This window comes from Centroberyx affinis, unplaced genomic scaffold (genome assembly GCF_046629955.1).
Source record: "Centroberyx affinis isolate AG114_WGS23_722 - 3 ecotype Tasmania unplaced genomic scaffold, CSIRO-AGI_Caff_v1 ptg002015l_1, whole genome shotgun sequence".
Taxonomy (NCBI): Eukaryota; Metazoa; Chordata; class Actinopteri; order Beryciformes; family Berycidae; genus Centroberyx; species Centroberyx affinis.
The window spans coordinates 196,810-220,736 of record NW_027280357.1 but is presented as its reverse complement, the minus strand read 5'-3'; the positions used below and the strand labels follow the sequence as shown (position 1 = coordinate 220,736).

Sequence of the window (23,927 nt, the reverse complement as noted above, 5' to 3'; positions counted from 1 at the left end):
TGTATATTTCCACTTCACTGAAGTAAACAAGAGAAACTAGTTATTCCAGGTCTTTGGCTGTAGCTGGACTGAAGTGAGTGAATCATTACATGGCATTAGTACTGCTGTTTTCCTCCCTGCCTTTATAGTTTAGTGTCTCAGAAGAAAAACTTGGAAAGTTGACTGAAGTTACCTGGCTCTAATTATATCTACAGATGCTCCAACTTAGAATCTCTCTCTGGTTTGGCTTGTTTGTCAACTTCTGCAGTTAAACACGATTTGACATTCAAATTCAGGGTGGGAAATCTCCACCAGTCAAATGCTGGTAAACTTTGGCTATAGCTGGTAGGTTTCTCTGCACTAAAAGCCCCTTTTTGTATCCCAAGAATCATTTGATACTCCGGCCTTTGTGGCAGATGGAGAGACATTTTCCTAAATCCCTGTTATACACCTTCAGATGTGTTCCTGTGTGAGTACTAACCCTTTGAGTGCTGAATGCTGCGCTCCTTCGACTCGGAGATGGAGCGCTAACTTAGATCAGTGTTGGCCTGTGTTTTTGTGTTTGGTGTGGTGAAATGTTTTGGTCTAATTTACACCTCTCTCCCTCCTGTCTTCCCTCTCCCGTCCACCTGCCTTGTTGTCCCTCACTCTGTCTGTCTGTCTGTCTCTCCATCCATTTTGTTTCTGTCTTTGCCTCTCTCTTCTCTTTCTTTTCCTCCATCATTTCCTATCCCCTCTCCCTCCCATCTCCCATCCTTTTCTTCCTTTCTTTTCCTTCCCTTCTCCTTCTCCTCCCTTATTTCTCTCTATCCCACTTTCCCTCCTCACCTCTTCTTCATTCCATCCTCAACCATCCTTCCTCCTTCCTATTCCCCCCCATTCCCTCTCTCCTCTCTCCCTCCTCTCCTCTCTCCTTCCCTCCTCCCTTGCCTCCTTCCCCCTCTCTCTCTCTCCCTCCCCCTCTGTAGATACAAGAAGACTCAGGAGACTCTTTCCCAGGCGGGTCAGAAGACCAGTGCGGCTCTCTCCACAGTGGGCACCGCCATCAGCAGGAGGCTGGGCGACATGAGGTACGACGCAGCCGAGCCAAAATGGCCGACACACTCGCTAGGCTACAAGAGAGAATGAGTAGAGCGGACGATGTCAGAACAGAACTAGGGAGAACTGGGGTATCATGGAGTAATTTTAACAACTGGGTCAAGACTTTTAAATCATGTAGTTGCACATGTTTTGTACTTTAAGTTCAGCATAGAACAGAATACACAACCAAAGTGCATACATGCTTTTGTAAAATGTTAACAAAAATTGGAGATACTTTGTAGTTTTATCAGACACTTTGCAGCCATCTCTTGTAGAACAATGGTTGGTAGTTAGAGTTATGCATAATTGTGAGATTTTTATAATTAGTTAGCCTAATAGAATGAAAAGCATATCTCAGCTGATTACTGGGTGTCTCCAAAATGTGTTTAAAAGTAGAAGTATGGCTTTAGGTGTATATTGGATTTTATAATACTCCATTACTCCAAGGTGAAGCCAGCTGAATTTCTTGGCTACTCTGACACTGTCCACTACTCCTTTTTTCTTGTAGGTTTGAATTTTTCCTATAGTGCTGACCAGGGATCAGCTTCATGTCCCCCTCTTCTAACCTTAACCGCTAGTTGAGAAATTACCAAACTGACCCTCGATCAGTGTCTGTGGTAAACTCACTCTACTCGGAGTAGACGCCTTTAGAGCCAGAGTGAAGATCTGTTACTAACTTAAAGGGTGGTTCAACATGATTTCAATTGTATGTCAATTGGCGATGTATGCATCAGTTGGAGTCAAAGAACACAGTATGAATGAAGGTCCTGTGGTATGAAAGAAGGAAAATCCCAGGTTTTGTTTTGAAGAGTGAGCCAATTCTACATAAAATGGCATCTTTAGGAAATTATGTATTGTTGTTTTGAAGCAGTTGAACCACTCCTGTAATGTAGACAACCTTCTAACCCTGCAATCACACTTCATTTGCATTGGATTTATGTTTCTGTGTGCAGAGATCTACAGCAGAATCCCATAGCTCAAACATACCATCATGAAAGTAATTAGACTATATGTGGTTATCAGCTATAGTAATACACCATCAGTTTTCCCTGCTACTTTGATTCACTGATTAAATGTTTTCATCACTAAAAAGCAAAAGACAGGAAAACAACGCACACCTCTGCCAACACTATGCAATTATCAAGATATGCCAGTTCCACATGTTGGATTCTCACCAAAAGTTAATTTCTTCCATGACCCATTACCAGCTTGTTTCACATCAGGAGATGCTCACATTTTCATGACTTTAATAAGAAAACAACATGATTCAGTTAAAGTGTGATTGCAGGGTAAAAGAGTGAGAACATTTTAAGATGTTGAATAGCAGACAGACTGGATGGAGCCACTAACTTCTTCATGTCTCTAACTCATCTGCTCACTCCTGTCACCTTGTTGACCTGCACAAGTGTGTCTAATCATGTCACTGTGTCCATAGCCACTCACACTGACATGTGCTGTTCAGATGTGTGGGCGTGTGCATGTGTGTGAGCGTACGATACATGGTGTGTGTGTGTGTGTGTGTGTGTGTGTGTGAGTGCGCTGACGTGTGTGTGTGTGTGTGTGTGCGTTGTTCACTGGCTTCTCACATCTCCCGCTAATATCATAATTCAGCATTGTTTCTGCCTTGTTAAACCCAGTTTCCTCTTTCTCCTTTCCTGATTTCCAGTCCCTCCATCTTGCACACTTTCCTCCCATCCATCCATCCATCCACACGGTTTCCTCTGTAACTGCAGCAGTGCTGCTTGGGTGTAATTTTAGTTTTGGCTGCACATCTGTCCCTAGTTTGCTCCCAGTTATTGTTCTTGCGCAAGCTGCAGTGCTAAAAACGTTCTGCACTGGATAATTTATCATAATTAAAAACATTAATTAATCAGAATCAGAATCCTTTTATTGGCCAAGTATATTTGCACATCCCACTACTATAATTGGAGAGCGAGAGGGAGAGGAGAGAGAGAGGAGGAGAGGAGACAAGGAGAGGAGAGAGGAGACAAGGTGAGGAGAGGAGAGAGGAGAGGAAACAAGGAGAGGAGAGGAAAGGAGAGGAGAGAGGAGAGGAGAGGAGAAAGGGTTGAGGAGAGAGGAGAGGAGACAAGGAGAGGAGAGGAGGAGGTTATAAATTCTAGTACAAGGAATTTAGCTTAGTGGTTGCTTGTGTACTTGTTAAAGACAGAAAGAATAAAACACCAATATAAACCAATAAAAAAAGAAAAACAGTGTATATATATAAAACAGTATATAAACAACCCAAAAATTAAATTAATTACACTGTATATGTATGTGTATATTCTCCAAGCATCTTTTTTGAGAAGTTTATTCTTTTAGTCTTTCAAATAAAAGCTGTAGAGAAGTGGGAATCCCAGAGCAGACAGTCCATGTGGAGTTGTATTGTCACGGCCCTGCTGAAGGAATACAGAGGAAACTTCACTGCTTTCTGCTTTTTTTCTTTTATTCTTTTTAGTTTCCAGATTTTCCCGACTAACATTGCTCTGTCTCTGCCTTGCTTTGTCCCACCTGAAGTCCTTGTCAGGGTTTATTAGTGTCATTTGTTGCTCCTCGTGTCCTAATGCTTCTTCCTTTTGGTTCACGCTTTCTCTTTTTCTTGTTTTTTAATCGCTGCGTTGGTTTGATCTGCAGAGCTCTACCTTTCTCTAATTCCTTTGGGTAAGACTAACCAGTCCTGTCACAGCTCAAAGTTTCATTACACGGACAATTATATATAGCATTAAAATTGTCATACGGAAAAGATTGACATTTTTAAGGCTTATTTTGTTGCTTAGAGGTTTAGCTCTGTCATTTTCAACATTGATAATTTGACTTCTATTCGTGCTTTGTCCAGAATGCTATTTATTTTTGTCCTTGAATCCAAAACCTTGCATCTCCTATTGTGTTATTCCCTTAGTTTGCCTTTATGGAGATGGTTTTTATTCCCAGCACCTAGATGTGATGCATGTCCTCCTATGCTATTACTGTAATAATAGTTTGTTTTTTGAAGGAATTGCTTATTTCTTATCCTCTTCCTTATTTTAGGCATATTTTGGTACATTCTAAAGGTGCTATGTGTAGCATTTTAACATCAATAAATCTTAACCACATTGATTTTGAGTTGAATTAGTATAATTACCGTAAACAAACCAGACCAGACCATCAGTGGTCAGCCTGTCAGCCTCTCTCAGCCTCTACTCTGCATCCTCCATTGTTTCTCCACCTGGTGGATCTGGAGGTAAAATCTGCTGGATCGCTTTACAGCACAAAACAGGAAGAGGTTCTGTTCTTCCAGAGCAAACGGAGCTAAAGCTTTCAGAGTTTCTAGCAATGACAACATGCTATTTACTACAGGAAGTAACAGGGCTTATGGGAAATGTAGTCTTAATTTGGAGAAACAGTAGCACTAACGATACCACTGGTGGAGATAGAAGAGACCAGTCGTCTCCACCACGCTCTCATTGGTTTACAGGAATTAAACCTAGGTAGCACTGTTATGACAAAGATATATTGATGTTTAAAAATGCTACATGTAGCATCTTTAATGACTGAGAAATGAAGCCATATTTAACATAACTAATGACCACCAGAGACACTCCTGCCTGTGTATTTGACTGCCATAGTGTGTGTGTGTGTGTGTGTGTGTGTGTGTGTGTGTGTGTGTGTGCCACTGCTTGCTTGCGTTGTAACACTTGAACTTCTCTGTCTCCCTTCTTTAACGCTTACAAAGTAGCAACTATTCCATTCGCCACTCGATAAGTATGCCGGCCATGAGGTAAAGTAACACACACGTCTGCTCACATTCCTCTTTATCCTTAATGCTTCAGTGTGTCAGTGCAGAAATGACCTGTACCTGCTGTGTTGTTTGTCTGTGTGTGTCGTGATGCTGCTTTCTTGACCAGATCTCTTGAAAACAAGATTTTGACTCTTTAACAGGAATACCTGGTTAATTAAAGGTTAAATAAAATAAACTGAGTGTACAAAATATTTGGAGCACCTTCCTCACATTGGGGGGAAAAAACCCTCTTTACTCTGTTTTCTCTTTTTCAACAACATCTCCCCTTTGAGCTTAAGCAGATTTTATAGTCAATCAATAGCAGTTTCACCAGGATTTACCAGGTCGGTTGGTTGGTTATAGAAAGAGCAGGTTGTCCCTAATATTTTGTGCACTCGGTGTAGATCAAATAGTTAAGTGATCAGGTTTTGTTTGGTTCTGCTTGTTGTGACTGTCTCATTCATATTCAGGGTGGGAAATAAACACCAGCCACCAGCCAAATGCCAGTAAACTTTGTGACAGAGCAAACATTAGTTTTCCCATCCTGTTCATAGAGTTAATTTGCCTTTAATGTATAAAAAGTCTAAACCTGTTAAACATGCTATGCCTTATTTTTAATATATTTTTCTGTGTTATTTGATGGTTCAAACTGATTAATTTACAGCGTTCCTATGTGTTCATGAGTCAACATTATGTTAATGTGGACTCTTTTCTTTTTTTTTATTATGAACTGATGTTATGTTCTGTGTCATAAATAGTTTGTCATGTCCTTAGAAACTAGGGAAGATACATAAGACAGTTTTACCATGGATGGACCAGCCTACTCACCTTTTATTTCAAAGCTGATATAAATCTTGGATTTGCCTTTATGGTGGTCACCAGCTGGAGTTTACAGTTTACCCAACTTTTAATTTACCGTGACATCCCTGTGTGTAACGTAGCGTGTGTTTGTGTGAATGTAACGCCGTGTCTCTGTGCTGCAGGAACTCGCCAACCTTCAAGTCGTTTGAGGACAAAGTGGGGAACCTCAAGGTGAGCAGACTCTGTTAAAATAGAAGTGGAGTCGGCTTGGTGACTTTAGTGAATGAGCAAACTCTAGTGATCCACGCTCTTAGTTTGCAGTAGAGTTACACACAGGCCATACAGGTACCGTTAACTTTCACTTGTAGTGCTTGTAGTCTATTGAGGTATGAGGTATGAAGGAAATAATTTGATGTTGTACTTCATCAGCTTTGGTCTCAATGAAAGTAAACACAGAAATGATGGATTTGGGGATTTTTTTTTTAGTTTTACAGTCAAGGCATGGTGTGCTTTTTTTCTTTTGCTCTGCAGGAAACTGTTGTGTCACTGTGCTTATGATGACTATCAATAATGTTCTGTTCTCTCTCTCTCTGTCTTTTTCCTCTCTCTCTTCTTCCTCCTCCTTCTCTTGTCTCCCCTCTCTTCTTCCTCCATCCTCTCTCACCTCCTTCTCTTGTCTCCCCTCTTCTTCCTCCATCCTCTCTCACCTCCTCTTGTCTCCCCTCTCTTCTTCCTTCATCCTTTCTCTCACCTCCTTCTCTTGTCTCCCCTCTCTTCTTCCTCCATCCTCTCTCACCTCCTTCTCTTGTCTCCCCTCTCTTCTTCCTCCATCCTCTCACCTCCTTCTCTTGTCTCCCCTCTCTTCTTCCTCCATCCTCTCTCACCTCCTCCTCTTGTCTCCCCTCTCTTCTTCCTCCATCCTCTTACCTCCTTCTCTCATCTCTCCCCTCTTCTTCCTCCATCCTCTCACCTCCTTCTCTTGTCTCCCCTCTTCTTCCTCCATCCTCTCTCTCACCTCCTTCTCGTCTCCCCTCTCTTCTTCCTCCATCCTCTCTCACCTCCTTCTCTTGTCTCCCCTCTTCTTCCTCCGTCCTCTCTCACCTCCTCCCCTTGTCTCCCCTCTCTTCTTCCTCCATCCTCTCTCACCTCCTCTTGTCTCCCCTCTCTTCTTCCTCCATCCTCTCTCACCTCCTTTTCTTGTCTCCCCTCTCTTCTTCCTCCATCCTCTCTCACCTCCTCTTGTCTCCCCTCTCTTCTTCCTCCATCCTCTCACCACCTCCTCTTGTCTCCCCTCTCTTCTTCCTCTGTCCTCTCTCACCTCCTTCTCTTGTCTCCCCTCTCTTCTTCGTGTCTTCAGTATAAGGTTGTTGGACCCAAAGGGAACGGGGAGGCCGTCACCCCCACCGACACCACCCCCACTCAGGAGAACCCGCCTTTCTGAACGCACCCCGCCTCCCCCTCCTCCTCCTCCTCCTCCTCCTCCTCTCTGCTGCCACCTTCCTCACGACCCGAGACTGTACTGTCATCGCCTCACATCACCGAGTCGACCCTGACCTTTGACCCCTTCACCTCGCCACCGATCACCCGCCCCCCCCCCCAAGGTCTATAAATGACGAGGTAGAAGCGAGCGGCTCGTGGGTCGAGGTCACCGCCGGTCCCACGGTCTCCAGACCTTCCACCTCGCTGTCGGGGGGGAAAATCGACTGTTTTGTCATTGTCAAATAAACCTGAATAATTTATAGACCTTGCCTGCCGGTCGCCTCGTCAGAACGCCGCTCTCTGCATCCGCTTCCTGTTAGATCCCCCGTCCAATCAGCCGACGGTCTCGCCTCCTGCGCCCTTTAGACGCCTTTTTAACCGGGTCGTCGTTCGTTTTCCAGTGAGTCACCTGACTAAATAAAGGCATTACAATGATGTCAGCGGTTGTTAAACTTTATCGAGCCTGAGACCCAAGTCAGAAGTTTTAGTCTGGGACCCAGGCTGCAGTAACCCTGCAATGCATTTTGGGTCCCGACTCTCGATATCTGGAGATCTAGGGTAAATAAAGTGTTTGGATTTGATTGGATTTGATAAGGTGGAGGGAGGATTTGCAGAGTATAAACAAGATGGTGGTCTCCATCTTGATGGGCTATATGCTACTTAAACTAAATCTCAAACCCAAATCTGAGTAAAGCCTGACATCTAGTGATACAAAGCATGGCCCTCTGCTATTGGCTGGTCTTTGGTACCAAGTGATGTCACCACCTGTTGTACTCTGTAGAAGGTGACGTCACTTGGCACTAGGGCTGCAACTAACGATTATTTTCATTGTCGATTAATCTGTTGATTATTTTCTCGATTAATCGATTAGTTGTTTGGTCTATAAAATGTCAGAAAATGGTGAAAAATGTGGATCAGTGTTTCCCAAAGCCCAAGATGACGTCCTCAAATGTCTTGTTTTGTCCACAACCCAAAGATATTCAGTTTACTGTCATAGAGGAGTAAAGAAACCAGAAAATATTCACACATAAGAAGCTGGAATCAGAATTTTGACTTATTTTTCTTAAAAGATTACTCAAACCGATTAATCGATTATCAAAATAGTTGGCGATTAATTTAATAGTTGACAACTAATCGATTAATCGTTGCAGCTCTACTTGGCACCAAAGACCAGCCAATAACAGATGGCCGTTTCAGTGGTCAGGTTTTACCCAGATTTGGTGTTGGGGTTTCATTGCTCTTTAAACCTAAGCTATTTCTGTCTGTTTTGCTTCCTACTGTCATCTCTAATCGAGCGTTCACACCGCGAGAAAAATCAGCCGCCGGGCGTTCCTTCGCTCTCTCTCCGACCGGAGGAGCGTCAGCCGATGTTAGCCTCCGTGTTTTTTCCTTGGAAGCGTTGGCTGCAGCCGGACTGGTTTTTAAATCTCCGGTCACGGCTCGCTGCTCAGCTACACGGTTTGCCGGCGGTGTGAATGCAGGTGAACGTCTGCGGGGGGGGTGGGGGGGAGGAGGTTTAGCGGTTCGACCGGGGAACAGGACCCAGCACATCTCAACTTCCTACTAGGCCGACTACTGCTACACGCATGTGCATATCTCAACTGTACAAAACCAACCATGCAAAGACGACCGAGGTCTCGTGCAACACCCGAAAAACACCCCAGGATGTAAAAAAAAAAAGAGAAGAAAACCTTAAACCATTTTGTATTATAAACTATTTTACACTGCTTTGCATAATGTTTTTACATAACTTTTATCTATATGTATAAATATATATGAATAAACTATATTGTAACCGATGCTGCTGACTGGTAGTAATCGGGTTGGCAGGTAAAAAAAAAGGGGGAACTAACTTTAAAAATGGGGAATACAAAGAAACACTATGGGTCGGTTTCACAGACATGAATTATCTTCTGTATTTAGACTGTGAGTTTTTCCCCTAAGGAGTTTTGAGCTTCGTGGTCTAAGAAATGTTTTAGTCCATGTTTGTGAAACTCGCCCGACCGGCATAAATGATCTGCAGCTGTTTGTTCCCATCTGGGCACAAGATTTAGTCGGAGGCAGGAAGAAGAGTCACATTAGAACTGATTTCACTTTCAGAAACTGGAGGTGCGTTTGATCTGACATGCACCGCAGCATGGAAACGCCGCCATTTGCAAGTCAAACTAAAACCAAGCGCTTCTCGAGGGTTTAAAATGTGCGTCCGGTCTGACTGCCAGTCCCTTCGTTTTGTTATGACACAGAACACAATGTGAGATGATGCTTTGCTGTGTACAATACCTGGTGAATGTCAACGCTTCTCTATCGGCCTTACTCACTTTAAACGCTTCATCCCATATTATTTAGCTGGTAGAAGAGAAATATCTGTTTGTTTTTTTCTTTCTGTTCCTCTTTTTAAAGTTGTACAGACGGGTCGATGGAAGGAAGAGGGAGGAAAGGGGGGGGGTCAACATGTTAAAATGTTTTGGGTCTGGTGCTGCACACCTAAAACTGTCAACTGGAAAACGTCTCGCTGCCATAGTGGAAACCTTGAGCCACAGCCCCTTAACGCACACACACACACACACACACACACACACACACACACACACACACACACACACACACACACACACACACACACACACACACACACACACACACACACACACACACACACACACACACACACACACACACACACACACACACAAATACAAATGCACTCCTGCTAACACAAACACTAAATGCTACTTCACCTGATCCTACACAGCTAGCTTGAGGCCAAACACAAACTGACTAAAAACAAACAACAACCATTTGCCAATGTCGCTCTTGCCTTTGTGCACTTCTGCCTCAACACACACACACACACACACACACACATGCACACACACACACACTCTGAACATCCAACTGCACAATAGCAGCTCTGACAAACTACTTGGCCTCAACAACAACAGCGACATTAAACCTGACACCGCTGCAAATAGTTTGGTAGCACCGTCACTTTTTTATTCTGAACATGAAGAAGTAGAAGATTGTATTATAGTTGTTTTTCTCCTCTGCTCACTATCTCTGCCCTCCGGTGATACAAGGGCAACTTTTTCAGGCAATGGAGATGGGCAACATTGCCTCTGGTGTTACATAAAAATATGTATTCACCATTACTGTTGGTAAAGTTGCCTGGCACATCACCTCACAACGTTGCCCTTGTATCATGGCCCTAAGCTTGATACAAGGGCAACTTTTCGAGGCAATGGAGATGGGCAACATTGCCTGTGGCATGAATGGGTGTTGCTAAATGGGACAATATCAATGGAAAACTTAGTGGGCTGTAATGACAAAAGACTGTTGGTAAAATTGCCCAAATACAGTGTATTGCCTAAAAATGTTGCCCTGTGTAGTTGTTCTAAGGTTGATGATACATGGGTGATTTTTGTTTTTTGAGGCAACAGAATGAGCAACGTGGGCCGGTGGGACTCATTGTGGATCAGCAAATTCTTTAATTCTTAGTAGGACAGTTACAGAACGGTCTGAACCAAGATGCCAATATAGAACAACTGTGGATGAGAAACATACAGCTGATCAGTTATGAACTCAATTTCCCATCAAACCTGCTTCAAAAATGTTGCCAGTGTATCATAACTTAAGTATTTCCTTGTTTTGTATCTATGTGTTTGTGTTGATCATTTTGGTAGTTAATTATTATTATATTGCTGTTAGGTGACTTCTTCTGATTTTGTTTTCTTTTGGCTTGTTTTCTTTCGGGAGAGGGGGGCTTGCAGAAGGTTATTATTTGTATAATTTGCCATCAGTAAAACGTTGCCAATATTTAAATATCTGTTACAAAACCTCTCTCTCTTTCTCTCTCTCTCTCTCTCTGCCTCTCTGGATCTCTCCCTTCATTGACTTTCTGCTGCGCCAACATGAAAATTCAGATTCACACTGCAAGAAATATTGATCTTGAGTCATTTACTTTAGTATCGACACCTAAAAAAAATCATATTTTTCTTAAAACAAGTGGAACAAATTAAAGAAAATTAAAGAATCTCACTCATGCTCACTCTGCTTCTTTCAAGGTAATATCACTTGATACAGACAAAATCCTTTAAGAAACAAGTGAAACTGCATTGGAAACCGGGGAAATTATTTCAGTCATGGGCAGTTTCACTAAAAAATCTGATTTTAAGACTCAACACCAGATTAAATGGCTTGTTAAGATGGACATTTCTGCAGTTGTGTTTTGGGGGACTGAACAATATAAAAGGATATTTGTGCTTTTTGTTTCGGGTGCCAATGAGAAGTGTAACATAACGGCCCGCTTCCCGCCGCCGCTGCAGAGGACGGGACGATATTAGAACATACTATAGCTTTATTCAGGTCCTGGACCTAGCTGATGTAGAATATTAAAAGGGATCACATTTGGAAGACTATGGTGGATGAATTAAAAATGTTCTTTTTTTCTTTTTTTTTTTTTTTTGTCGTATATGTTTGGATATCAATAAAGCATTCCTTTAAATGAAAAAGTGGGTTGTGGTTAATGCTCGGTGAATTGTCATGACATCTGTACTTGATATGGAAGAGAGCCATAAGACAGAATTTACATGTTAGTGCTGTAAATGTAGACAGTTTGTTAACCTGACTCTCTCCCAAAGGTAATTAAAACAAATCCTGGTCCTTTTTAAAAAGTACAGTGATTATCCAAAGTCTTCAGTTGCCAAAATGATAACTGCTTTACAGATTGGAGCCTCTATATTTTAGGGACACCAAATAGTGAACTTCAATTTTATCCAGAGGTGGGGACTCGTGTCACATGACTTGGACTCAAGTCACAATTTGAATTGCTTGAGACTTGACTTGATGCATGAATAGAAGACTTGAGATTTGACTTGACTTGGGTTCTGGTGACTTGGGACTTGACTCTGACTTGTACTTTCATGACTTGAAAAGGTTTCTAAAGTCTTGACTTGAGATCTTGTGTTTATGTAAATGACTTAGATTGAAAGTGATGAGATTTGTTCCAGCAGACGACTGAATTTAAATTCTGTTTTCTGAATTTGTATGGAATGATTGAATTTATTGAAGTTGAAACTGATTATAGAAATCAAACTCGTGATGCTCTTACCAAGTTTTTATAAAACCATATTGCATTGAAAAGTCCTAGATATTTAGTTTTCTTTAAGATATTAAATTGATACTGGACTCTTGATTTGTTCTGACTTGACTTGTTCTACAGTTAGACTTGAGACTCGAGCATTTTAACTGGATAAAAGGAAACGAACCCGTCATGAAGCCAACCTTTTTACTGGACATAATCCCTCTGACCAGAAGATGGCGCTGCTGTTCATATATTCTCCAGAGGAAGCTGCTAAATTGGGGAATCTGGGTACTTTTACCAGTTTGTCACATTCTGGGATGTTTTCGACAGTTGTGTCCTGTCACAGTAATACAATATAAAACCTCCAAGCCTGCGTTTTTTGGGTTTTTTTAAATGTTCAAAAGTAAAATATAATTTACTTTAATTCAGTCAAAGAGGATTCACCTCAGTTGTTAAGAGTCCCGGAGTCCAGATGCTTTTTGCATAAACTCGAGTCCAGTACAGAGTACAGGCTGCAAAGTAAAAGATAAAAGGAGGCTTTAAAAAACAACAAAAATACACACAAAAAGAGCCAAAACGTTCCTTCGTTTCAATTAGACGCAACATGGATTTTGTTTGAGTCCCAGTACAGGAAGGTGTGTATTGTGGAGTTCATCTAACACCGTATAAACCCCCGGTTGTGCGTCGACCCACACCGCTAAAAAGCGAGTTCCCTGACCGGGAATCGAACCCGGGCCGCGGCGGTGAGAGCGCCGAATCCTAACCACTAGACCACCAGGGAGCGCTGGTCCAAAACGGGACGTCAACGATATTAATAGACAGAAAAGAAAGACAAAGTAACAAAAATAAAATAATTGGACATTCCCTTGGTACCGAACATAAAATCACTCGCCTCTCGTCGTTACAGATTGCCCAGAGTGGAGCTGTGTTGCCGGCGGTATCCGCAGGTCGCCCTCGATCCGCCATTCTGGATTTTATGCTAGGCAACTGGTGAGAAGAAACCTATGGCAGCTTTTACACAGCAGTTCTATAAACAAAGTTATTGTCTTTTGTTCGTCTCCGCCAACTAAAACAGCTCCCTCAGGATTCCCCTACAACACATAAACTGTTTCTATTAGAAACGCTTCTATTTTGTTTCTATTAGAGTGATACAGTAAAACGTCCCAGGGCTGTTACACTATATCAGCACTCACTGAATGCCTCCTCCTCCTCTTGCCTAATTAAATTACTCGACCTGAACTGTTTATATAGGCTAATAAAAATTAGCCACTGCTGCTTTAAAAAAAACAACAACAACAAAGATTTCTATTCTGCCAGCTTCTAGTCACTATTGTAATTTTACTAGTTGCTAGGCTAGTAATGTCGGTTGGTTCTAACTACTAGTGACTAATTAGGTTTGGGAGCGTATCTATGTTCCCAGGGTCCTATGTTCCCCAGCTCTATATAGCACATAATTGGAACCTGAAAAAGATGTTACCCAGCTCTGCATTCGCTTAATATGATTAGTTAGGGTTAGGGGTTAGGGTTAAACATAGAACCCTGGGAACATAGGACCCTGGGAGAGCACATATGTAGAACTGGGGAACATAGGACCCTTTGTCATGTTCCCATTATGTGCCATATAAATCTGGGGAGCATAGGACCCTGGCAACATAGGAATAACTCCATTCGTTTTTACTAGTTACATTTCTCATTTTTTCAAGTACTAACAACCTACCTATTTTATAGTTATTAGTGACTAATTTATTCCCTAAAATACATTAGTCACTAAAATTTTGTTACTAGTACTTATTATTTAGTTAGTAGTCACTTTCGGCTAGTGAAAAGGCACTAATCACTCAGAAGTAAACCTCCATATACAGCTTCCTAGTTTAATAGGCTACATCTATGCGAAAAAAACAACCAACGACAGATTGCGCTCTCTTTTCACAGATACCCATCAGTATCGCGAGAATTGATCGTACGTCAAGTTGTCGTGGCCGAGTGGTTAAGGCGATGGACTAGAAATCCATTGGGGTCTCCCCGCGCAGGTTCGAATCCTGCCGACAACGAATCGCTGTTTTAATCTTGATGTGGAAAAAACATTCAGCAGGTCGTCGCTAGTTCGCACTGCTGGAGAGTCTGGTTTATTCAACGGTCTTAACTCATGTAGGTCCTGTTTTTTTTGCAAGTAATTGACCAATCACAGTGCCACCCAATTAGAGCACGGACTGTTTAAAAGGGATGTTACTTCCTGTTGTTTAACACTGTCACCGATGTGTGAAACAACATGAACGTTAAATATGTGGTTAGTGATTCAATGTGGCTTTGATTTAAAAACTGAAAGTGTAATTCGTACATTTTACCACAAGAGGGCGCTGCTTGTACAAGGATCAGGGTTATGGTTAGTAACAGTAATTTCCCCTAAAATTCCACATTTACAGTCACAATCCACATTGACAGACAATAAATAATCGGTGATCAAATCTGCTGGACACAAAGAGTTAGGAGTCCATACTGACCCATAAAGTGAAACAGGGTATTCTTTAAAAAGTCTGGAAAAAGTCTTACAATATACTGGCTAAATTTACAGCCTTAAAAAATATAAAAGTGTCTTAAGACCTCTGAACTGTATTTATTTATTTATTTATTTATTTTTACCGTGCAGTGTCTTTGTGTTGCATATCTACTCTTAGATTAATACAGAAAAAGATTTGTAATACAATATTCAAAACGTCTTTTTTTTCCAACTTATCTGCTTTACTAAACAAAACTGGGCTTCATGTCCATTAACGATTACTTTCCTGTTGTCCCTTTTCTTATACTTGCCATTTATAGTTTCAGAACATCATCAGCTATGTTCAATCAGAAATGGCTTTGGCTGGTTTTGACAGCTTTGTTTCTTTATTTTTGGATTTTCAAATGTTGTTAAATTCAATTCCAGGCAGCCTTAAAAATGAAAAAAAATACTAAATCACCTCCTGTCCCACCAAAAGTATGGTTGGTTGGTAGTGGTACATCCATAGAGATAGTAGCATTTTTGGGGTAGAATTTTTGTTTATATAAACTCCAAGGCCTTGTCTGAACCTTTTACCTGTAAAACACAAAAATAGTTCCTACTGTTTGCCTTTGTAGGGCAGCACAGTGTCATTTCTGCCCAAGTCTAATGTGCAAATCAACAGTTCAGTGTTTAGTGCAACGTGCCAGGCCAGCGCGTGGGTTTCTTTCGGCCCCGCCCCGATGTGACGCTGACGTCACATCATCCCTATAAAAGCACCAGCGGACCCTTCATTTTGGCAAAAAACACAGCATCGATATCCGTTCGGACCTTGGAGGGTTACATTTACCCAAAACTTATTTTCAAATGGGCCCCGTCGCCTAGCGTTTACTCCCCCAGCCTCGCCGACTGAGTTGTATTGGGTGCTACCGAACATCGAGCACGTCTGGGTCACTACAAGGTGAGGGTTGATGCGGTGTGATGGGGGGAAAATGTCGGTTATTTTGATGGTGGAGGGTCCAGACGGAGGGGGAGATGAGCTAACGATGCTAGCTTGTGGCTAACGGCAGCTGAGTCTGCTGCATAGCTCTCTAATGCCTTTGTTTTGTTCAGGTAACGTTAAAAGTGAGCTGTCGTTTACTTCATCATTTCAAATCTGATTTTTTTCCCCCCTGAACGCCATCGGTTATATTGACGTTGCGTCGACTAGTGATGTCAAAACATTAACGGTAGCTGTCAACGTCAGATTTGGCTTTTGTCTTTGTTTTGACTGCCATGTTCTCAGTCGAGCAGGCAGGTTTCAGCCTTAAAAGCCAGTCTCCAATTCCTTTTCAGATACTTGCCCTCACATTTATGTAAAGCATCTTGTAAAATAATTTTAAATTAATTTGCTGGTCACGAAACAAACAGCATTCTCAGTTTGTCGCAGTGTGTGTCATGTAAACAGGTCTGCAAAACATGGGGTGACGTCATTGTATTGATAAGTCGTGTTGATGTGGGGATCTACTGTACCTCATCTCTAATAAATCTATATCTTTTTAAAAAAATTGGTGCTATGTAGGCATGGCTACTTTGTATGCATTTTATAGGCATACACGTGTGTTTTCTTTGTCCCTGTTAGATGCCTTGATTTTTGTTTTTCGTGAATTTATACAAATACGAGTGGAGGATGTCATCCAGGTAGTAAGATGTCCAAAGAAATAAATAAAAACAAAATCTACCGACCTTAAAATGAAGAGTGAAACGTTTTCAACTCTTCATTTTAAGCCCAGTGTGTTTTGTTTTTATTTTTTTTATTCAAGTCAAGGATGTGTTTTCAGGGGTTTTCCAGTAGCTTCACAGTCTTCCTGTGTAATGGCATCATTTTCTATTTAGAGCCTGTGTGTTATTGTTCTAATATATATATATATATAAAGGAATATCCAAATACTGCTTTGATGACTCACAAGACTCCATCTGTTTTCCTCCTCCTCTCCCCCTGTTCCCCTGTCTTTCTAGGTTTCCATCAAGCACAGCATTCAGCGACCAACAACAGTAGAATGGCAGCTATTCCAGCAGGCGGGTCTCTTGTGGCGACCACCGACTACTACCGAAGTGAGTCCCTCTGCCTCTTTGGTTCCCAATTCTTTCACCAGTACTTTCGGTCAAAACGAGTCCTTCATACGCTCGGTTGCATGTAATGTTGGTGATTTAGTGTTACTCTACTGTTGGATTTACTCTCACTTTAAGTCCCTCTGGATTAAAGCACCAGCCAAGTGCCAACAATGCAAATGTAATGAGTTGTTTGCTTTGGGTTACCCATTTTGTCCCAGGCTGATAGGATTCTTGGCCAAAATTATCTCCATATACAATATTATCCCGATAATGATAAATATGATGAAAACCTTTAAAACCAGTACTTTAATATGCTTCAATTATGTAAAAATTTATTTATCAAATCAATCATAAGACATTTTTCTTTTTTTAACCATGTTTTTAGTGTAAAATATTTATGTAAAATATTGACTTTTTGCATTTTTCAGCCACAAGTCGGCAGTTATCGCCGTGGTAATAAACAATCGGGCCGGTGTCATAACTGTTATTGTTAATATATTTTTTATATATTAATACCGGTTATTGTCCCATCCCTACTACTGACTATTAGTGAATTATGTGGCTGTTCATATGTGGTTTTGAAGAATAGTGCCATTAATGAGAGCAAAATATTAGTATTATACACAAATATTATTGTTTATCCACACCTGTCACTTAATCAGGGCAGGAAACCTTTGTGCTCCAGCCACAGTGACTGAGGGATTACAAAATTGTCCAGACATTCTGTTTGTTTACCAGCCAAATATGATATTTAGACTAGAATAGAGATTGGACCGATGGCTTGTTACCTGCCAAAGAGATTAGTAGAGTTCACATTACCAGCTGCAGGTAAAATTGACCATTATTTGCCTGGTAGCTGGTGGCGTTTCTCACCCTGCATTAATGTGTAGTGATTCAATGTCAAGTCATATCAAAGTCTTAAGTGTACAGCCAGACTTATATTTACATAGGGCTTTGGGGAGGGGAGTTATGTGTTCAACAAGACAACGCCCTTACTGCACGTATATTTTTATCTTGGGCCGCTTCAGGCTCTGCTCTGCACTCACCGACACTGGCTCAAGGGAAATATTTAATGTCCCCCTCCATTTTGAATTGGGGATTTTGTGTGTGTGTGCGCCCATGTCTATTTTAGCCTTAGCGTTAAAGTAAACTAGTTACCTGTCTCTGTGAATCAAATCAAGCGTACATTAGAGTTCAGAGTTGCCCCTCTAGCTTTGGTAATGCAACTAGAAGAAAATGGATTTTAATGGTTCAGGTCCCTCCTGCCCTCTCCTTATTTTAAGGGATCAGGCAGTGGAATATTATGCAAGGGCATTAACACAGCCACTGAGTTTTGCTTTTGGGTCAGAGAATCCAACGCCCAAATTTAGGCCTAATCCACGTAAAATGAAACTTGATGCCAGTGGGAGACCGTTGCTGCTTTTTCCATTTCACATACAGCCAAAATGAATGAGCTTCCTTTTTTTCCAATTTGTTGTTGCTGCCAATGGAAGCACAGTCCACTTTTCATGCATTTGTGTTTTGTCCGCAAAGAGTTTGATCAGTGATTTTAAATTGATTGTTCTGTCCCCATCTTCTCCCCTCTCCTCCACTGCTTCTCCTCCTCTCTTTCTTTACTTTCCTCCTCCCGTCTCTCTCTCTCCTCCTGCAGGGCGCATCGGCTCTACGTCCAGCAGCAGCTCTTGCGGCAGTTCGGAGTACACTGGAGAGGTCATCCCTCACCATCCAGGTGTGTGTTTGTATTGTTGTGGAAACAAAGTCCTCCCAAAATGAAGACATTTTGCTGGGGACAGTAGGGTTAGATTGAATGGTTGGGGTGTAGGGAATGAATGTAAATCACTGACATGCCTTTAGACCAGGGTTCAACCCATTTGGGTTTTTGAAGACAGAAAACAATAATTTTGCAAAACTGTCAATATCAGACTTTTTATGCAGATATTCTTTATAGTTAAATCTGACCATTTTCATGTAAAATTCCAAGGATCCAGTGTTTCCCCCCAGAATGTTACTGTTTTCCAGATAGAAAAGCCTCTGAAACAGCATTTAGACCATCATGGGACACTAAAACTCTCCACTAAAATTCCTTCAGGTGGGTTAGCAGCTCTTTAAAGCAGGTGAGGCAGGTTTCAGTACAGGTTTTTACAGTCTGACAGCCTGAAGCCGTGGAGTAAAAACACATCCTCACCTCCATCATATTGGCAGGGGAAGATACTGACAGGCCCATATCCAATTTTTCTTTCTTTCTTTCTTTTTTATTTATTAAAAGGCCAAAATCCGGATACGTCAGTCTAACCCTACTTGACAGATTTGGGTGTAGTTTGGTGACTGTTGGGGAAACAATAACTTTGTTCCAAATAACTAAACAAAACCTCAGCTAGCTACAGATGGAATACATTTCAACTTGTTACAGTACAGGGAAAAACATTATTCACTGTCTAAATAAATGACACACTGAGTCATTTAAGAGTATGATTTGGGACAGAACAGAATGTGCTACTTGTGAGAACAACACAAGTCAATCTCGGTTCCGCAGCCAGATATTTCTGTCCACTGGAGTAAGTCTTGTACAGTTCAGAGGTCGGGCTGCACAGTCCGGTAGCCACAGTACTGCGTTATGTGTCTGAACGCATCTTGGTAACTCACCCTCATGATGTGTAGTTTGGCTGACGATTTCATCCAGAGAGACTTGGCTGACATTTTTAGAAAGGGCAGCCTCACTCTCTTTAAGCTGAGGATATTGCTCAATAACCTGTCAGAACATTGCTCACTGGTCTGGTAATACATTTCTTGGCGTTGCACCAGCTTCTGTACCAGAACGCCTCAGGATTGCCAGTGTTGAGTCAGTGTTTGCCTCAGTGAGCGGCTGACGGTACAGAATGACCTGTGGCTGAGTCATCCTGGACCACAAACCCAGCTCAGGTTGTTATTCGACTCTGAACTGGTTTTATCATCTAGCTGGAAGTGGTTTTCAGTAGGGATGGGAATTGCGTTTAATCATTTCTTTTTAAACTAAAGTTATGTAACTGACTAACGACTATTCACACACACACATACACACACACACACATCAATTTATACACACTCAAAATACAGCTAATCTAAATTTCGATGAAACATGTTCCCATTTAAAACCATGAATGTAGGCCTATACACTCACTTCGCAAAAAGACCTGGAAACTAACTCGTGGAGTTATCATTAATACAGTGAACACTACAAAATTTCTGGCTCATAAAGATGGAAAATGTGCAGATAATATTGGCACAATTTATTTAAATCAACATTACATCGCCTGAATGCTGAGGCAGCTCTGTTAAAACAATACTTGAGGTTAAGTAAAAGTAAAAGTAGACCCATCTGATCAAATCATATCATTTTAACCTGAACAATTTTTCACTCTCTCAGTTCACTTGACTAGTCTGTTCTTGTTAAGGGATATGAGCATAAAAAATGTTGTTTTTAGTTTAAACTACTACTTTGACGTCGACTAGCACAACACTTTTAAAGCGTTTAAACAACTAGCTGGTTAAACTCTCCCATCCCTAAAACGATCTCACATTATTTTTTTCCTTTTCCGTCCTGATCCCATCCTGCATTAGGCCGTCATGTGTCACGGTTAACATAAAGTCGTCCTGGTGGAGGAACACGTGAGTTCAGCCTCCCCGCTCCGCTGACTTTCCCACTAATCCTGGATCAGCAGCTTCATATGAAGCCAGCTGGGCTGCAGTTAAATGCTGCCTCAGCTTTGAGTCAGCTTGCCTGTTTTAACCACTGGGTCAACTTTTTTTTAACCGGCGTCGGGGTGCTAAATTTGTCACGTATTCACACACACATACACGCACACACCCAACCTCCACGGTATAAATTAAATTAGGTGAAAGGGGAAAAATGGATGTGTGCATACAGACACATTTCTGCGATTCTGCTCTTATTCGTTGGGACTTAATTGTGGCCACCAACTACCATGTAACTAGGGAAAAGAAAACAGTTTTTTAATAGATTTCTACTAGGCAGCAAAAGATGACCCACAAAAAAACATTTGGGGTCATTTTAGTATAGTATCAAATTGTAGGCCAGTGAACGTATTGGAGACACTTCAGCTATATACAGTACTTCTCCTGGCACTATTTTAAAAACTTGACCTAGAAACTAAGTTTGGCACGCAGCTCTAATACTGTAAATATAACGGCCCAGAAGGGGAAAGGCCTCCTGGTTCAGATGCTGAGCGGGGCGTCAGTTCAGTTTGACACGGAGCCAAACACACGGAGGGAGAGAAACCTGAGTCACTGTTCAGCAGAGCAGAGCTGATGAAACACAGGCTCAACTTCAGCACACACATGGTCCAGTGTAATGTATACTGTGTAGTGTAGTGTCTACTGTCGGCACACCACTGACTACAGTGGCTGAAGTCCACAGTTAACTGCTCTAACTCAACAGTTATCCAACCTAGATGGACAGCCGGTGTCTGGTAGCTCTTTCCTGGGAAAAAATCTCTGCCACACAAGAAGTGATGCGTTTCATGAGAAATGATGAAAGTCTGACTCTTGTCTCCTATCTGCCCCCCCCCAGGTCTCCCCAAGCAGGACTCTGGCCATTGGTGGTCCAGTTTCTTCTTTGGGAAGCAGCCGGGGATGACCACACTGACCGAGGAGGCACAGCAGAAGTAAGTTTTATTATATTATGATTTTGATGTTCAATTAATCGTTTTTGGCATTTATAACATTTATAAGTAAAAATTTCAAACACTTGCTGGTTAAAGCTTCAGAAATGCAAAGATTTGCTGCTTTTCTCTGTTTCATATCATTATAAAATGAAAACTTTGGGAGTTTTTTTAGCTGCTGGTCAGATTAAGTAAGAAATTTGAAGAATCACTTTGGACTCTGGTGACTTGTGATGGGCATTTGTCTTTTTTTATATATTTTATTTTTTATTTTAATTTTATAGAAAAAATGATTAATCGATTTAATTGAAAAAAATAATCAATAGATTAATTGGTAATGAAAATAATTGTTAGTTGCAGCTCTGGTTCAGGTACAGGACTCATCCCTAACACTCCCAGTCTCTTTTTATACTGAGCATCATTCTTACAGTTTTACAGCCTGACAGCAGAAACATTTCTACCATCATGACAAAAACACTAAACATTCACCATCTCCCTGTAAAGAAATGAAGGATGACTAAGGATTTTTTTTCAATATCGATACATATATCACAATATGGCAAGATCATACGTTAAACAATATAATGTTCATCCCATTGAACCAAATGGTAATATTAGGTGTGACGTCAAACAAAACTGAAATTTTCAAATAATATTCCTTAATGTGTCATACCTCATTTTTTTTTCCAGGTTTTTAAGTAAGATTTGCTTGTTAGCATCAGTTTAGAGAGGGAGCAAGTTTATTATTAGACGATGTATTGTGTAACTCGGAGCTGTACTTTCCCCCTTCCCTAGTGTTTCACCTGTAGAAGAATCTAGGTCAGTACAGTAAAGCCCGGAGCTTTGTGCATGTGTTTTGATAAAGCCGAGCCGCTCTGCCACGCCTGACGCAGATTACAGGCTGTGAAATGTTGAATGTGCAGCGAGCGTCACGTTCTCCTTCAGAGACACTGCCTCCACTCCTCCTCTCCTCCTGTCATCCTCCTTCACTCCTCACCTTCCTTCAAAAGTCTCAATATCTTGTGTAGTGTTTCTCACGCTGCGTTCACACTGAAACTCCACGTTTTAACTTTAGTGGCCAAGATCTGACGTCCAGCTCTGTGTGACAGTGATCTGAACCCCTAAACAAACTCATTCCAATCTTATTTCTTGTTCTTATAATTTTATACTATATTTTCTCATTCTCCATTGAGTTTTCCAGGACTGGAAAAACTTATCTGGAAAATTCCAGGCTTTATAAATGGGATAAAAAGCATGTTTTTTTCTGTTTGGTTAGTCATGAACAAATCAGATTTGTGCCACAAAGTGTTAAAGAATTGAACTACTTTTTATAAGAGCTTGCACTCGCACCCATGCATTTTTTTTTTTTACTTGTAAAGCACTTTGTAACTGTATAAAAGTGCTCTATAAAGTTTATTATTATTGCATCAAATGATTGAAGCTTTACTCTCTCTCTCTCAGGGCGGGGGTCTCGGGTGCGGTGACGAACGGTCAGATCACCTGCGTTGCCAGGGAGATGGTGATGCAGCGGCAGGTGAGCGAGAGCAGCGAATCGGGAAGCCCCACCTCTTCCTGATCCCGCCCCCTCGCTCCGCTCCGTTCCGCACCTCAGGGGATTCAAACCAACGACCAACGCTAGGTGACGGGACGACGTCCCGTTTACAACCTTTAGTTATTGTTTTTTTTAATTGTCATTATTATTATTCATAGTAGTATAGGCTGCCTTACTTGTGTGTGTTTTTGTAACCTTGTGTTTTTTATCGACAACCAAAAAAAAAAGAAGAAAAACAAAAAAAATAATAATAATAAGACGATGATGCAACTGATAAGCTACATGTTGGTTTGTTTTTTACATTTGTACTGTTCAGTGTCTGTAATACTGTGGTGAACACACATCCACTTGCCTTTTGTTGAGCATTGAGCATTTTTCACTCTGTCACCCTGTGATTGCAGATGCAATAAAGTAGACTCTTGCAGCCTAATTTTCTGTGTTGGGTTCATTTTTATTTTCTCCTCATACATATGGATATATCATGGCAGGAAAACATCACACAGGCACAGGAATCATGACTTATTTGAGGTTTACAAGGTGGTTGCTGATGTGTTTTTTAACTCGCTGACCTTAATTCTTCTCTGGTGTTGTGATGCCATAGCTGCGGGTCAAAACGGCACGTAGGAGGAACTGAAGTCGAATGTTTGTTTGGCGGGTGTGGCTGCTCTGTGTTGTACAGATCTATTCCCAGAACACAGTGGACTGAGCAGCACTCCAAGTTCTCCTGCAGCTGCTGGTGGTTCTGGAGTTACACAACCGCTGGCTCCCACTCAGAACATCCATCACATCCGGAAATGAAGTCCAACAATCCCCAGGCTGCTTTAATAAAACTGTTGCTGTGCAAACTGGACCCAGCTGGCCGGCCTTCTCATGCACAGTTTCAACTTTGCATCTATTTTTGCCTCTGAAATCAAAACTTTGCACCAAATGTGTTTAAAAGTTCTGTTCTGAAGTTAATACATTGCACCAAT

At 41.4% G+C, this 23,927-nt stretch overlaps 2 protein-coding genes and 2 non-coding genes across 8 annotated transcripts in view; 3 read left to right on the top strand and 1 right to left on the bottom strand.

Annotated features, from left to right (window-relative positions):
* The window catches only part of tpd52l2b (tpd52 like 2b), a 31,816-nt gene extending 23,236 nt beyond the window's left edge, over positions 1-8,580 (top strand). For 2 of the 5 annotated variants that reach the window (XM_071531001.1, XM_071530998.1), the window contains 4 exons: positions 948-1,049; positions 4,772-4,816; positions 5,800-5,848; positions 6,975-8,580. In XM_071531001.1, the coding sequence (XP_071387102.1) occupies positions 948-1,049; positions 4,772-4,816; positions 5,800-5,848; positions 6,975-7,058 (280 nt within the window). In that variant the 3' untranslated portion in view covers positions 7,059-8,580. Of the gene's footprint in view, positions 1-947; positions 1,050-3,693; positions 3,721-4,771; positions 4,817-5,799; positions 5,849-6,974 lie in introns of all 5 variants that reach the window. The other 3 variants (XM_071531002.1, XM_071531000.1, XM_071530999.1) reach the window with 2 other exon arrangements.
* Positions 8,581-12,885: 4,305 nt separating this feature from the next.
* On the bottom strand, positions 12,886-12,957 carry trnae-cuc (transfer RNA glutamic acid (anticodon CUC)). Its single transcript has one exon. It is a non-coding gene; the product is annotated as a tRNA-Glu (tRNA).
* Positions 12,958-14,145: 1,188 nt separating this feature from the next.
* On the top strand, positions 14,146-14,227 carry trnas-aga (transfer RNA serine (anticodon AGA)). The gene has a single exon. It is a non-coding gene; the product is annotated as a tRNA-Ser (tRNA).
* Positions 14,228-15,440: 1,213 nt separating this feature from the next.
* On the top strand, positions 15,441-23,386 carry LOC139653983 (pancreatic progenitor cell differentiation and proliferation factor B-like). The gene is made up of 5 exons (XM_071531003.1): positions 15,441-15,613; positions 16,651-16,746; positions 18,398-18,475; positions 21,314-21,407; positions 22,866-23,386. Exons 2-5 carry the CDS (start codon positions 16,692-16,694, stop codon positions 22,978-22,980), a joined length of 342 nt encoding a protein of 113 aa, XP_071387104.1. The 5' UTR covers positions 15,441-15,613; positions 16,651-16,691; the 3' UTR covers positions 22,981-23,386.
* Positions 23,387-23,927: the final 541 nt, after the last annotated feature.

Bases quoted from the DNA above. Each gene is read 5' to 3' on its own strand.
- LOC139653983 (XM_071531003.1), top strand. From the start codon at position 16,692: ATGGCAGCTATTCCAGCAGGCGGGTCTCTTGTGGCGACCACCGACTAC. The intron at 16,747-18,397 runs GTGAGTCCCTCT...CTCCTCCTGCAG, and splicing joins GACCACCGACTACTACCGAA to GGCGCATCGGCTCTACGTCC. The intron at 18,476-21,313 runs GTGTGTGTTTGT...GCCCCCCCCCAG, and splicing joins GGTCATCCCTCACCATCCAG to GTCTCCCCAAGCAGGACTCT.